General features: G+C 41.2%; 1 protein-coding gene across 1 annotated transcript in view; it reads right to left on the bottom strand.

Annotated features, from left to right (window-relative positions):
- The window catches only part of arhgef39 (Rho guanine nucleotide exchange factor (GEF) 39), a 63,503-nt gene that overhangs the window by 22,563 nt on the left and 26,796 nt on the right, over nucleotides 1-14,144 (bottom strand). The window contains exons 6-7 of the mRNA XM_031726302.2: nucleotides 9,708-9,778; nucleotides 2,546-2,674 (exon numbers count right to left, since the gene is read on the bottom strand). Of these exons, the coding sequence (XP_031582162.1) occupies nucleotides 2,546-2,674; nucleotides 9,708-9,778 (200 nt within the window). The remainder of the gene's footprint in view (nucleotides 1-2,545; nucleotides 2,675-9,707; nucleotides 9,779-14,144) is intronic.

Here is a 14,144-nt window from a genome sequence, read left to right as displayed (position 1 = left end):
TTGATAAAGAATGAGCAGAAAAATCAGATTTTTAATGTCCACACACTCATTTTCTTTCACGTATCCTCTGACAGAGGAGAAGTGTCCAGCACGGAGACAGACACCCACTCGTGCTCACATTCATACATGGACAGCGTTTTCTGTGCTAGAAATACTTCATCACTCTCTTAAGTGACTTCGTCAGTCTCAGCTGACTGCAGTTTGTCTTAACCTTTTACACGGTATATCTGCATGCCTAAAACACTGACCAACAATGAGCCATGAGGTCAGTTTCATGATCATTAATATGCAAAATGTCATTGCTACGATCAACGGCCACGAGTCCCGTTCACAGAGAGCGGGGGGATGGCTGCAGCATCGTAAGACGTTAGAATACGTAATCTAGCCTTCTCCTTGGTTCAGAGATGAGCGTTCACTGTTTTTCACCTAAATGACTCAACTTTGACTTGACTACCCATTGAGTTTAACTAATCCTCGACAGAGATTCAAAAATCCTCTTCTTGTTATAATATCTGTGTATAATATAATGTAATAGCTGTTATATTGAACTCAATATAAAAGTTTTGAAATTTTCGATTTTTGCACTAACTACTCAAAAAACATTTGTATTTCTACTTTCTATTTATTGAAGCTTGTATTAATCGTAGATGATGCATAAGGAAAATTGTGTGAAACTATCAATGACATAAAGGATACAAGAGGCGAATCCATGTGAAACATGATATAAAATGTGAGACATCTTTGTTTTAAAATAAAGGAACAGACAGGCAGACATAAAACCGTGGCCTCCCAGGGAAAGAGGCTGGCTGCCTGCTGCACTGATGTCCCATTGATTCAGGCTTTGTGGCGCACAAACACCCCCCCTCATCTCCTACAGAGCTACTTAATATGTTTGAGGGGCTCCAATGCTTCTCATCTGTCAAAGGCAGCTTTTCTTTTACCCACATTAGAGGTGGCATTGGTGGGGAGGAAGGAGAATGAGTCGGTGTGGGGTTGCGGGGTGAGGTGGTACTCCTGCAGCTCTGAAGTCTGCCTGGTGGGACCAGAGCTTTATTGGCTGGAAAGGAAGCTGACAGCAGAGTTTTGAGGGCCTGAGAACTTGGATGAGAGAAAGCTTTTGAAACTAATGCCCACATCGGCATTAGAAAGAAGAGCTGCTATTCAGCCTTCACTTCCAGCCTATACAACACAAACAGCCACACATACACACAGAAAACACGCCTTCATATCCAAGCACACAAACACAGACTCAGGACATCATGCATACATGTAGTTCCTCAAATCCAGCACACACTCCCACAGAGAACACATTTTGGCTTCCTTTTTAACTTCGGGTCCACGAGATGAGTTCTGACTGGTCGCGGGGGACAGTGGCAGGGCGAGCAGAGCAACATCCAGGACAAAAAGGGCGTGGAGTGGCTGGAAGAACAGGACCACTGGTTGAAAAGCAGAGAGGCCGTGGGGAAATAAAAGAACAGGACATAATACAGATACAGGTAAAAAAACCTGATGATTCACTAATTATTATTAATATGATGTGTAACGTACACTATACTGATTATTTGCTCATCATAAATGATATCTCGAGCTTTAATCCATAGAGTTTGATATGTCAGCCCACAGCTTCAACTCTTCTGTGAAGGCGATCCACAAAGGTTGACCATTATTCCAGAAGCACTTGTGAGGTCAAACACTGATGTGAGACAAGAAGGCTGTGGGTAAGGACTCCAGCTGGTCAAGATCTTCCACACCAAGCTCAGGAAGAGGCCATCCTCAAATTGTTCCCACAAAGTTGGGAGCATGAAATGGTCCAAAATGTCTTGGCTCCAGCATTACGAGTTCCTGTCACTGGAACTAAGGGGCCTCAGACTAAAATCCCACCTCCACCAACCTGGGTACAGTGCAGGCAGTACCATTCTCCTGACAACTGCTAAACCAAGACTCATCCATCGGATCGCTGGGCAAAGAAACATTGTTACAGAGACCACATCTCCACTTCCACTTCTAATGGCGGCGTGCCACCACACCCGACGCTTTGCATTGTAGTTAGTGAAGGCTTGGATGCAGCTGCTTGGCCATGGAAACCAAGAGGTCACATGGAGTTTGGAGGTCTGTAGTGGCTGACTTTATTGAAACGTAGTGACCTCTACTCAATGTGCCGCAGCATTCTCTGACGCCACGCTGTGATTTTACACGGCCTACCACTTTGTGGACGAGTTGTCGTCTTTCCCAGTCACTTCCACTAACAGCTGTGGAATATTTAGTAATGAGGAAATCTCACGATTGGACTTGTTGCACACTTCTGCCAATATAGTGTACTTCTAAATAATGCTCTACTATTTATGAATTTTGAACAATATGGATAAGTTTCTTCTTAATAACCTCACTTCCCCTTTAGTTTATGTGTGCTGGTCTGGTTTTCCTTTCTCCCCCGGTGTGTCCCAGAAGGCCTAGATGCATGCATGCAATAGATGCAGGAACAGAGAAGATGTATAGAGGTAGTTCTTGAAGGAGATCAAAAGAATATTTAATGAGAGGATCTAACCTGGAGCCAACACCTTCATCTTTCGCCCTTTCAGCAGTTTCTGCACACGGCAAAGCTCCAAGTGGTTCTCATGGCGCCGGGTATTGTCGTCAATACGCTGGGACACCTCACACACGGCAGTCATTGCTCCTAAAACACAAACAGTTTTTTCAGTGCAACTGCTTTATATAATATAATATGTCTGGGTAAAAAAAGTAAAAACAAAGTCACAATGTATTATTTTGTAGAGCATGTGTCATGGTCTGGAAAATATAAATCTAAAGACTGACTAAGAACAGCAAAAACATTCATTGGTATATTTACAAATATTAAAATGATGGTTGTATAGAACAGTAATGAATAAATGCTATTAGTGTGAAAATGACTGCAGCACAATGTTTTTATTACAGTGTTTTAATATTTGTGGGACAGAAACAGAAAAATATTACTATTAGATGGAGGTCTTAGTGGCAGGTGAGAACAGCAGAGCGACTTTGACTTTGGCTAAATGAACGTGTGTCCTGATGCCACCAAACTACCTTCCAAGCCTCCAGAGAACAGTTACTTTAGGTGATGCAAGAAATCAAGATGTTGATCACACCATTTTGATCACAATAAGAATTATAATAATAATATGATGAAGTACGGTGATTTGTGGAGTGCCTCATGGAAAATAATGAGTAAAAGTGAACTCATACTGAACCTGTAATTTTGTGTGAGCCTGTTCGAATATGAATTTTGTCAGAAATGTACAGATCCAAGAGTTTGTGACTATTAATGACTATGTTCTGTACTGTAACACTTTAAAACATAAGAGTTGGCATACTGGTAACAATACACATATATAACACACCTATAGAAATGTAAGTATTTCCCAGTCAGAACACCTGACTTGCATATTGCAAAACATCTATAGACAACATGTTCAAATTTAACACTATAAGTTCATAAAGCAATGTTTACTTTCATTTTGACAGTCCAGACTTCAGAATTTGCATGAGTAGATTTTATTAGAATTGCCACAGTTGTTGGTAAAATATGAGATGGTAGAGATGGAGGCTCATCGCTGCTTTTGTTACCTGTGGAAGTTCAGGCTGTGGCTGCTGGGCCCCGTTCAGCACTCAGCTTTAACATTCATGGCTAGCTTAGTGTTAGCAGGCTGTCTGTGCAGATACTTGCAACAAGCCAAAGTTCTGCTAGCAGTATAATGCAGTTGTTTCTATTCTGATGCAGCTTCCAATGTAACATCGCGCTCTTATCTATTTCTGCAATGAAAATAAAAGCATGTCCACGTCCAGGCTCTAGACTGCACGACTATTTTACTGCTCTGGCACACAAACTGAAATCAGCTGATAGTAGTGCAAGTGGAATCAATAAGCAGGATCACTGGGCAAACAGGCTAACAATTCCAGGGAATTGAACTACTGAGAACTGGTTCTCTACAAGGACTGGTTCTCGATTCCCATCCCTAGGGGCCCGTGAACTGACCCACATACACAAAGAATGCCTTTGTATGCTGAAGCACACAAACGTCCTTTTACTGGAACTAAGCGGCCAAGTCCAGATCCTAAAACACAAATCCAAACCATAACAACCTCTCCACCAAACTTTACACTTGGCACAATCCAGTCAGACAAGTACCTCTCTCCTAGCAACCCAGTTCACTTCACTTCAGTTCAGCTTTATTGATATAGTACCTTCATAGTGTTATCAACGAAACGTTTTTTTTCCACCACCGCTTCAGCGCGGCACCCGGTATACCTCCACTCTAGGCGGTCAGCCCGTTTTTGCTTCGGAGGCTCATCGGAGGAAGCGGGGGACGTGGGCAGTTTTTCTTGATAGATTAACCAAAGAGGTGCCCCCCCCACAGGGCCACATTGTGGAGCTCTCCGAGTCAAGTTACTTCTTTTTTGTGCCGAGTTAAGACACACTATACAAAAGTTCACTATGATCGGACGACCTTACTACAACTGAGAGAGCGCAGCCACGTCGGACTTTTCGACCCGTCCTCACTGGAATCCTACCCTGAGCTAGCAGACTATGCTGACTCAACGCTAGGCTGGCCCCTGACAGGGAGCGCTCCTAGGAACAGGCCGAAGCAGAGGCGAGGCAGTCAGGGAGCAGCTGACCAGAAGCTCCGCCCCTTGGTTAGCAACGTAAGGCTAGCCCTCCCGGTCATACTGTTCAGTCCCTGGAGAATAAAATGGACGAGCTCCAGGCCTGTATTTCTACACAGAAGGAGATTCAGGATTGCTCCATACTGTGTTTCTGTGAAACCTGGCTGGGAGAAAGGCCACCCGATGAGGCAATAACACCAGACACAGTCTTCAGGAAGGACCGATGTGCTGCGGATAGCAGTAAGACTCCCGGTGGAGGAACAGCTGCCCTCGTCAAACAATCATGGTATACTGACTGTGAGATAATTTCTAACGTGTGGTATTTGACCCTGAAGCTAACGTCATTGTACCTGCCCAGAGAGCTGCAATGCATCATTGTGAGTGTTGTGTACATACCCCCCTCCACTGAGGAGGAGGCTGCATTAAAGGAGCTACATGACATGATTAATGAATATGAAAACACATCCTGATGGCACTGTTATCATTCTGGGAGATTTTAACCACAGCAATCTCAGGAAAAAAAAGCCCAAACCGCATCAGATTGTGGCCTTCCCCACCAGGAGAAATAAACACTGGACCACTGCTCCAGCAACATCAGAAATACCTTTTCAACTGAACCAAAGCCACTTTGGAAAGTCTGATCACCTAGTGATCCGCCTCAAACCAGTTTACGACAAAAGGCTCAAGACAAAGCCCATCACAGTCAGGTCTGTTTACACCTGGACTGAAGGTGGAAAAGTCTAGTCTGGGAATCAAATCTGTCACAAACTGCAGGAGAACCACAACTACAACAGACACCTGAGATGTCCCCCTCCCAAACAGCCCTAACACCTTCTACACCAGGTTTGGGACCAGGGTTCAGGACCATGGTAAAAAAAAAACTTGTCTATGGAGAGGAGAATGACCTCATCCTCAGGTTCACCAGACCTGAGCTGGACTCTTAACTTCGTTAGGCTGCTCAGGAAAGTCGGCCTGAACCATCGCCCTCTCACCCAGGCCTACAGAGGCCTGATGGAGAGCATCCTCACCTAAAGGAAAGTCCCATTTCTAAGCAAAGCAAACATAAGAATAAACATAAGCAGTCTTTATTGCAGTCAGTAGCTTTGTCCATGGGTGAAACAAAACATTTGTCTTTCATTGTAGCAATGTTCTTCACTTGAAATATCACATATATCATGTCCCTCTGTCTCTGGACACAGGGACAGCCATTAATTTTGCACTGAGCATAGCTGACACCATATCTAAAGCTGCAGTACGAGTATGAGGTGCTCTCTGTTTGGGTTTTTGTGCTGGGTTATTCTGCATGCAGATTTAGATGATGCCAGGTGCGGTAAGTGCTCTGCTTATTTGTGCTGTTTTTGGAGACTTTATAATGAGCTTTGCTTTTGACAGTATTCATCAAGTTTTCTTTGAAAAAACTGAACTTGATGTGACCGGGACGTCACTGACCCTTTCCTCTTGGGTGCCCCAAGCACGCTTTTCTTTTCTTTTTTCGTTTTAAATGTATGTGGCGTGTGGAGTCCTGCCCGTGGCCCTCAACAATAACATTTAACTATTAGTCACAATTTTGCGTAATAAAAGGATCTGGCTTGCATCAGTCCAGGGCTCGCAAAATCGCTAGCCCGACGTCCCGGGGCTAGCGATTTTTCCAGTCGGGCTACCAAAGTCTACCTCAGCCCTGCCCGTCGGGCTATCATAGGAAGGGAAAATATGTGTCAATGCTTTTGCATTCTTTCAGAAATGTAGCTGAGTAATTATGTTATTGGCATCGATGAGCCTCTGTCAATATGTGACATATTGAAATCGCGTTTGAATTTGCGCTTGTTTTTCACTTTCACTTTGCGATCGCGCGAACGGTGTGTAGAGAGCGGCAGCACTGATCGGTGAGTGACGATTAATTGCGCACCGATTCCTATGACATCGTCTTATCACTCATTAGCTTACTATTCAAACGTGACAAGTGAAATCTCCCACAGCAAGCTTAAACATGTGAGAGGTTGATTGCGCAGAGAATCGCTGACCGTTATGTAAGTACGTGTGTAAAAGCAGCAGGATTTACGCCAGTATTTTAGTTCTGCTGAGCCAAATAAGACCGGTCAGGGTGAAGAAGGGGCAGCCAATGAAAAGCCGACCACAAAACGTAAAAGTTATGACAAATCAGACTATGAGGCAAAAAGAAAGCTCAGCTTTTTTGGTTTCATGGACAAAAGAATTTCTGTGGCTGCCAGGTGTGTCGTGAGTTTCCCTCGATATCTGAGTCGCCAAGTGTCTTTAAGAAACCCATGAGAAATGCAAGAAATGCATTATTGCTCAGTCTGCAATATCTTTCCCAGAACAAACAGCAATTGCAAAAAACATACTAAAAATAAACCAAGCACAAGAAGTCCTGAAGAATCTTTCCAAAGCGTACTATGTTGCAAAGAGTGAACTACCATTGGCCAAATTTAGCAGTCTTTGCAAACTTCAAAAAGCAAATGGCCTCGATCTTGGTTCCACTCACCTCTTACCCTTGACTTCAGTGGAAATTTCAGATTGAGGATCTGACACAGACTGATTCATGTTCTACACAGTTCTTACAAGTTCATAGAAATTTCTGTTCAATTAGAAACAAGTATTTGAGTTGATGATTGTAATTTTTATACAGTTGTTGTGATTTGTATTTTAACAATTTTCTGATTAATTTTTTTGTTTCGTTACAATATTATACTTTAATGTATAATATTGTAAAGGAAACAAAACATTAAAAAATTGCTCTCTTTTTTATTCGGGCTACTTAAATTTATTTTGGGCTACCAAAAACTGAAGAGTGCCTGCCCGAAGGGCTACCAGGGATTTTGAAATTTTGCGTGCCCTGCAGTCACATGATTACCATTGACCAATGATCATCCTTGATGGCAGAGCGCGTTGGTTACGAGCCGGGAACGAGCTCACAAAGAGCATGTGCATGTTTTATGTGTATAGAAGTTTTTAAAAGATTAGTCAGGATATAACATTGTCCAGACACGGCCTGTAAGGACAGGAGGAGGAAATGTGACAGAAGCAGCTGTGTGAGGCAGTGGATCTGTCACACAGCTGGATTAAAAAGAGCACAGCCTGGTTCTACGTGCACCTTTTCAACTTTGAACTTTGAACCTGCCCCTTCAAACATCTCTCCTGTGTGTGCCTTCCTCTTGTCTGTTATTTAAACCTGTTGTGTTACTATCTACACTTGTGCAGGGAATATCGTTGGTGCGCCTACAGTTGTGTTGTATGTGTACAATAACATTAAACGGCTGTTCTATTTTCATAAGCGTCACCATTTCTTTTTTTATTAAAACACAGCAATACACCTTAAATATGATATATTGAAAGAAAAAACCTTGACCTCACTGGACCTCATGTCTAAACCTTAGTTATGTCCATGACTAGGATGAGTGTATCATCCCAAACTGATTTGCATGTAAAGAACTCTCTTACAAAAAACTTGCTTTACTTTCTTGTGCAAAGCTTTAAAATATTTGCCCCAGAACAAATAAGCAAATCATCAAAACAGACAGAAGCATCCAATTACTGTGTGCCAGCCATAATAATTGCTGTAAACATGTAGAACCACATCATTAGCATGTCCAAAATAACAACAAACAGATGGATTTTTATTTCAAGCTCAACTTTCCTGCTTTCGTTATGAACGCTGAAACTCAGCAGATGAACCTGATCCTCAGGGCAACTTGTCTACACTGAAATAATCACAGCCTAATTGGCTCGCTTAACTTCACAACAATTAAAGTATAAACCAAACAAGGCATCCGTGTAGACTTTTTCTCTTTGTTGTGCATGTTTGGAATGTTTTTCATTTCCTGCTTTAGAATAACAACACCTACTAATTAGCATGTTCTTGTGCTGAGCTCTGGATGATGCATTAATAATACATGAATTAGACACACTAAAGACATCCACGCTCCTCACAGCTCTTTATTCTACTTATGTTCTCTTTAGATAGTGTTTGACCACAACATGAGGATTGGAGAGTTGCTGCTAGTCAGGTCAGACTTGGTTACTACAGAGTCACACACTGGAGCATCACTTTAAGGCAACCATACTGAACGCCAAGCGAGGAAAAAAGTAACAAATGAACAACAAAGCCTCGTGTGATATTTGTTAGTTTGCTTAAATTCATACAACACAATTTATCTGAGATTCTTTTTTTAAACAATTCCCTTTACAATCCAGGCAGGCAGGCAGGCTGACACACACACACACACACACACACACACACACACACACACACACACACACACACACACAAACACACACAGTAAAAAGCAGCAGTTTAAAAACAGATCTCTAATGAGAAGAGGAAAAAGTCATGGTGAGGTATAGTTAGATATGTTCCCTCATCTTAGAGTCAGAGGCTGTTTTAATTTGTAAGCAAAGGCAGCACACCAGCAATGAGATTTTAATTGATACACATAAATAATTCTTTGTGTATATTCGCACTTGAGTCAGATTTGCTGTTTATTTGACGATTGAAAATAGTCATTATCGAGATTCGTGTTGATGTTGAAGATTTTATTTATTAATAAAGCTCGCCCCTTAATATCCTCTGATCCGTTCCCAATTAATTAAGTCAAAATCCACATCAAACTAGAACTTGCCTTGCTTTTATTTCTCTTCTAGTCGAGCGCTACGACAAAAAAAACACAAATGAGGAATGAAAGCTAAACACTACTCTTATTTTTTCCTCAGATAAAAATAATGAGGGCTGTCTTTGAATACAAGCCAGTCCGCTATGATGAAGGTTTTTACAGGTTGTTTTGTTTCGGGTTTTTCTCCTCAGTCTGTTTTCCTGATGATGGGAAACTAGATTTACATTCTAGAAAGTGCTTCGTCGCATGTAAAAAGAATCGCAGTGAGAGCTTTTTGGACTGTTTTTGACAAACTAACACTGTGAAACAGAAAGACATTTTTCAGTAATATTAACCTCTACAGCTTGTACACATCGTTCTACAACAAAAATCACAGTCAACCTGTAGATGTTTCACTAAACGTGGAACAACATTACTACAGACAGCAGCAAAGACACTTACTTGAAAGCTGTTCATATTCTGGATGGTCTACACTGATGTTGGCTGTCAGATCCTCCAGGAAATGTTTATACCTGTGAGAAGAGAGAAAAGAAATAAGGTCACGATATTACCTGACAAAAGAAATGGTCACGTAGTTTCCCCCATTCTCAGAGCTAGAGCCTCTGTTGAACAGGAGACTCTTGGTTCTGTAATTGTGGACTGGTTACATTCAAACAGCAGCAGTGTCATTTAAAATGCATCTCAGAAAAGCCTAACGAGCCAAAGAAATGTGCAAACTGTCCCGACTAATTCAGATGGAAAGATCAAGTTTTACTTTGAAGTATTTTTGCCCGAGATGACGACAGACAGATCCAGCAGTACCTTGATGAGATGGAGAGCTGAACTGGTTTGATCGTATCCTCCACATAGTGAACAAATGAAATACAAACTATAAATACTGACTTTTACTCCAGGTGCAAATTAGAAATGATCTTTGAATTAAAGCCCCCAACAAACAATTAAATGACATTTTCTGTATGTGTGAATAAAACCTGGAACAATAAGTGGATGCTGTTACACAGTTTACACTGCAACTTTAATTTTATTAATTGCTGTCACAAACATTTAATATTTATGTTTTGTACAGAAAGATTATATTTTATACATGTACATACACACATACATATACATGTATATAATAACCATCATGCTGCCCTCCTTTTATTATATTTTCTCCTGCCTATCAGCTTAGACATTGCCACACTACACTTAGTGCTATTTCAGTTATTACACTATGAATAAATAAACAGATAAAAGACACACATGAACAAAAGGAACCTATAGAGAATTAAGAGCGCTTAATAAATAAACTTTACTTATTTTGGTTGCAGTAATAAATGTCGGTGCATGCAAGCTACAGTCACAGATACCATGTTCAGTATTTTTCTATGTTGCCATAAATATAAGCAATGCAATTTTTTTAATATTGTGATATAATTTTGAGGCTATAAAAGCCACCCCTAGTTTCTCCTCACACACAGGAGCACATACGATCCAGCCTATTCATTATGTCCTCTGTAGTGGAAAAAAAAAAGGTAAACTGAAAGAAACTTTTTATCTTTAGTCCTCAGGAGGTTAAAACACCAAATCATAACAACAGTTCCCTCAAGGCCCTTTACATTAAAAGGTAAAAACCTTACAATGTAGAGAAAAGAGAGAAATGATTGAATTATTTTGTGTTTTCTACAAAACAGTATTTTGCTTTGTTGCAGGTTGTTAAAGCTGCTCACTTTTTAGGTAGTAAATCATCATCGAGACTGACGGGCTGTTAGACATGCCTGGTCTCAACTAATGTAAGTCATCACTATATCACTAACAGGATGACATGACACTTTCTGAATTACCTAAACATTTTTAACAGTATTATAAAGAAGGTTATGATATGGCACGACGCTAATCCGGAATAATTCCAAGATGCTTATTTGTATTTATAAAGACTGGTGATATCTGGCTCACTTTAGAGAAAATGTGAGTGCAGGTCAGAGTTTTGCTGTCAGCTGTATTTTGTTTACTCCCAGATAATATTGAAAGGTGAATGCACATATTTTAAATACTGTCAACTTTCCACTGTAGGTGGCCTGACCATAGGAGACCCCAGTGCAATTCCAGTACACCACTTAAGAGTGTTGTATTTTTTTCAAAAAGCTAACCTGACACAGGACATTATTCCACAACAACAAAAATTATAATTATTCAACAACAAATTGTGTGTGTAATAATAAGCCACATGCTTAGGGTTTTTTTCCCTGATTAGCCAAAGATTATATTATTCAGAATCAAAGGAAATCACCAGCAATATAAAGTAGTAAAAGTATCTCTTAAACAATTTTAATTTGGGTTTTATGTATATTAAAAAAAAAGAATGGTTTTTGAGTTATTTAAACTTGATTAAATTTAAAATAGCAAAAGCAAAATAAAAACAAACGTTCAAATTCAGTTTAAATATGTTCAGATTCAATTCCACACAAATTTATAGAGATTCTATCAACTTTAAGCCTCTGTCTAAGATAACAGTTGTGAAGAGCGTCCTTTCCTAAGAAATCCATACTCCTTCTTACTAGGACGATGTGACCTTGAAGTGCATTGACAGCTGACATTGATTTCCACTGTGCTCGTCTCTGCCTTTGCAGTCTTCCCTTTTTTTTAGTCTGGGCTTGTTATAGAGACAAAGTGGTGCCAGTGAATGAGGCAAGTTGTAATGCTAGCAGCCTGCAAATCATTGCTTCTGGTCCATTTGGTGGAATAAGTTTAATAAGGGATGTTACAGAGCACCAACGATGCAGTGTAACAGTACAAGTAGTATGTGAAAAACACAGCACTGTGAAAAACTATAGCACCGTCCCTCATTTCTTAGTATTTTGCTTGAAAAACTGGGTTCAGGAATTTACTGAAACATGAAAACAAACATGGAAGTCCAGTGTAGAGGGCTTCGACTCTTCTGGGAAGGCTTTCCACAAAGTACAGGGATGTGTTCATGGGAATTTTTTAAAACTCCTTCTGGAAGAGCATTTGTGAGGTCAGACACTGGTGTTGGACAAGTAGGCCTGGCACACAGTCTGTACTCTAATTCACCCCAGAGGTTTTCTAAATGGGGTGAGGTTAGGACTTTGTGCAGCCCACACCTTGCTTTGTACACTGTTATGCAGTCATGTTGGATCAGAAAGGGGCCATCCCCCAAACTGTTCCCACAAAGTTGAGAGGGTGAAATTGTTCAATACTTCTTGGTATGCTGAAGCATTAAGAGTTCCTTTCACTGGAACTAAGGGGCAAAGCCCAACTAAACACCATAATCCCCCTTCCCCTAAACGTTACACTTGGCACAATGCAGTTAGAAAAGTAGCATTTTCCTTACAACTGCCAAACCCAGACTCGTCTATCAGATAACCAGATGGAGAAGCGTGATTCATCAATCCAGAGAACAAATCTCCACTGCTCTAGAGTCCAGTGGCGCCATGCTTTACACCACTGCATCTAACGCTTTGAATTATGCTGGGTAATATCAGACAGAAGCTCTCTACACACCGTTTTTGAGGTAATCTGAACGCCACATGAAGCCTGGAGGTTTGTAGCTATCGACTCTGCAGAAAGTTGGGAACCTCTGCGCACCAAGTACCTCAGCATGACCCCATGTCGAGAAAGGTGGGAGGGAAAGAGAACTCAGGAACACCTTCTACCCCAGTGACCCTGTCATCAAGGATTTGTTTAACTTCCTCAGTGACCTCACTCCTCAAGATAGACGAGTTGTCCCCCTCGTCCCCAGACTCTGCCTCCTCCATAGAACACATGCTAGTGGGATAAAGGAGGTCTTTGAAGTATTCCTTCCACCACCCGATAATGTTCTCAGTTGAAGTCAGCCGCGCTCCACCCGCACTATACACAAAAAGCACTGCTTTGCCCTCCTGAGTTGCCTGACAGTGTGGGAGAATCTCTTAAAGGCAGTCCGCAAGTCTTTTTCCATGGCCTCTCCAAACTCCAAACTGGCTGAAGTTTTTGCTTCAGCCATTGCCCGAGCCACGTTCCACTTTGCCTGTCGGTACCTATCAGCTGCGTCAGAAGTCCCACAGGTTAATCAAGCCCGACAGGAGTTCTTCTTCAGCCTGGTGGCTCCCTTCACCTCTCGTGTCCACCATCTGGCTCGGGGGTTACCCCCAAACCACATGGTGTCCAGATTATGTCCATTAATGACATAATGTAACTTAACACTTAATCAACTAAAGTAACTTAGTAGGAGCCTGCATGATATTTCCATATAATTAAAATAATTTCTGCCCGAGATGTTATACCTTGCTTTTTCTGTATCCTGCTTTTCCACCATGTAACTACGTCAGTAATCCATCCACCATTTGCTTTTCCTATCTTACAGTGCGCTCCAGGGATAGAGTCATTTACTTACATTTGGGTTGCACATGACCAGCTGCTAGTTTCTGGACTTGTCTCGTGTGCACAAAGGAACATAAATGCACAGCGTTGCTCTAACAAGAATATGACACTTTGATATTATGTAAGAATTTATCCTGGGATCATTGTGGATGATATGATATGGCACAGCTGTAGCTGGTGGTCCTGTATTTTGCCCATATAGTTCAGGTACTGGGCTTGTCAGAGTGAGGGCTGTATTGCAAGCCACACAGGTGGCAGATTATTTAATGTCAGAAATGCATCTTTAAAAATGCTTAAAATTTTATAAATTGAAAAATATAAAATTATTTTGTATGCATGTCACTTATAACAATTATGTTCTTTGTCCTCTGATTACTAAGACTTGAAAGGATATTTTTAAAAGACTTAAAATGATATATTTTGGTAGCATGGGGTTAGTGCAGGGGTGGGCACCGAGGGCCGGTGTCCCTGCAGGTTTTACATGTGTCCTTGAACCAACACAGCTGATTTAAATGGCTA

The sequence above is a fragment of the Oreochromis aureus genome, linkage group 17 (assembly GCF_013358895.1).
Source record: "Oreochromis aureus strain Israel breed Guangdong linkage group 17, ZZ_aureus, whole genome shotgun sequence".
Classification (NCBI taxonomy): Eukaryota; Metazoa; Chordata; class Actinopteri; order Cichliformes; family Cichlidae; genus Oreochromis; species Oreochromis aureus.
This window is presented reverse-complemented; position numbering and strand designations above follow the sequence as displayed.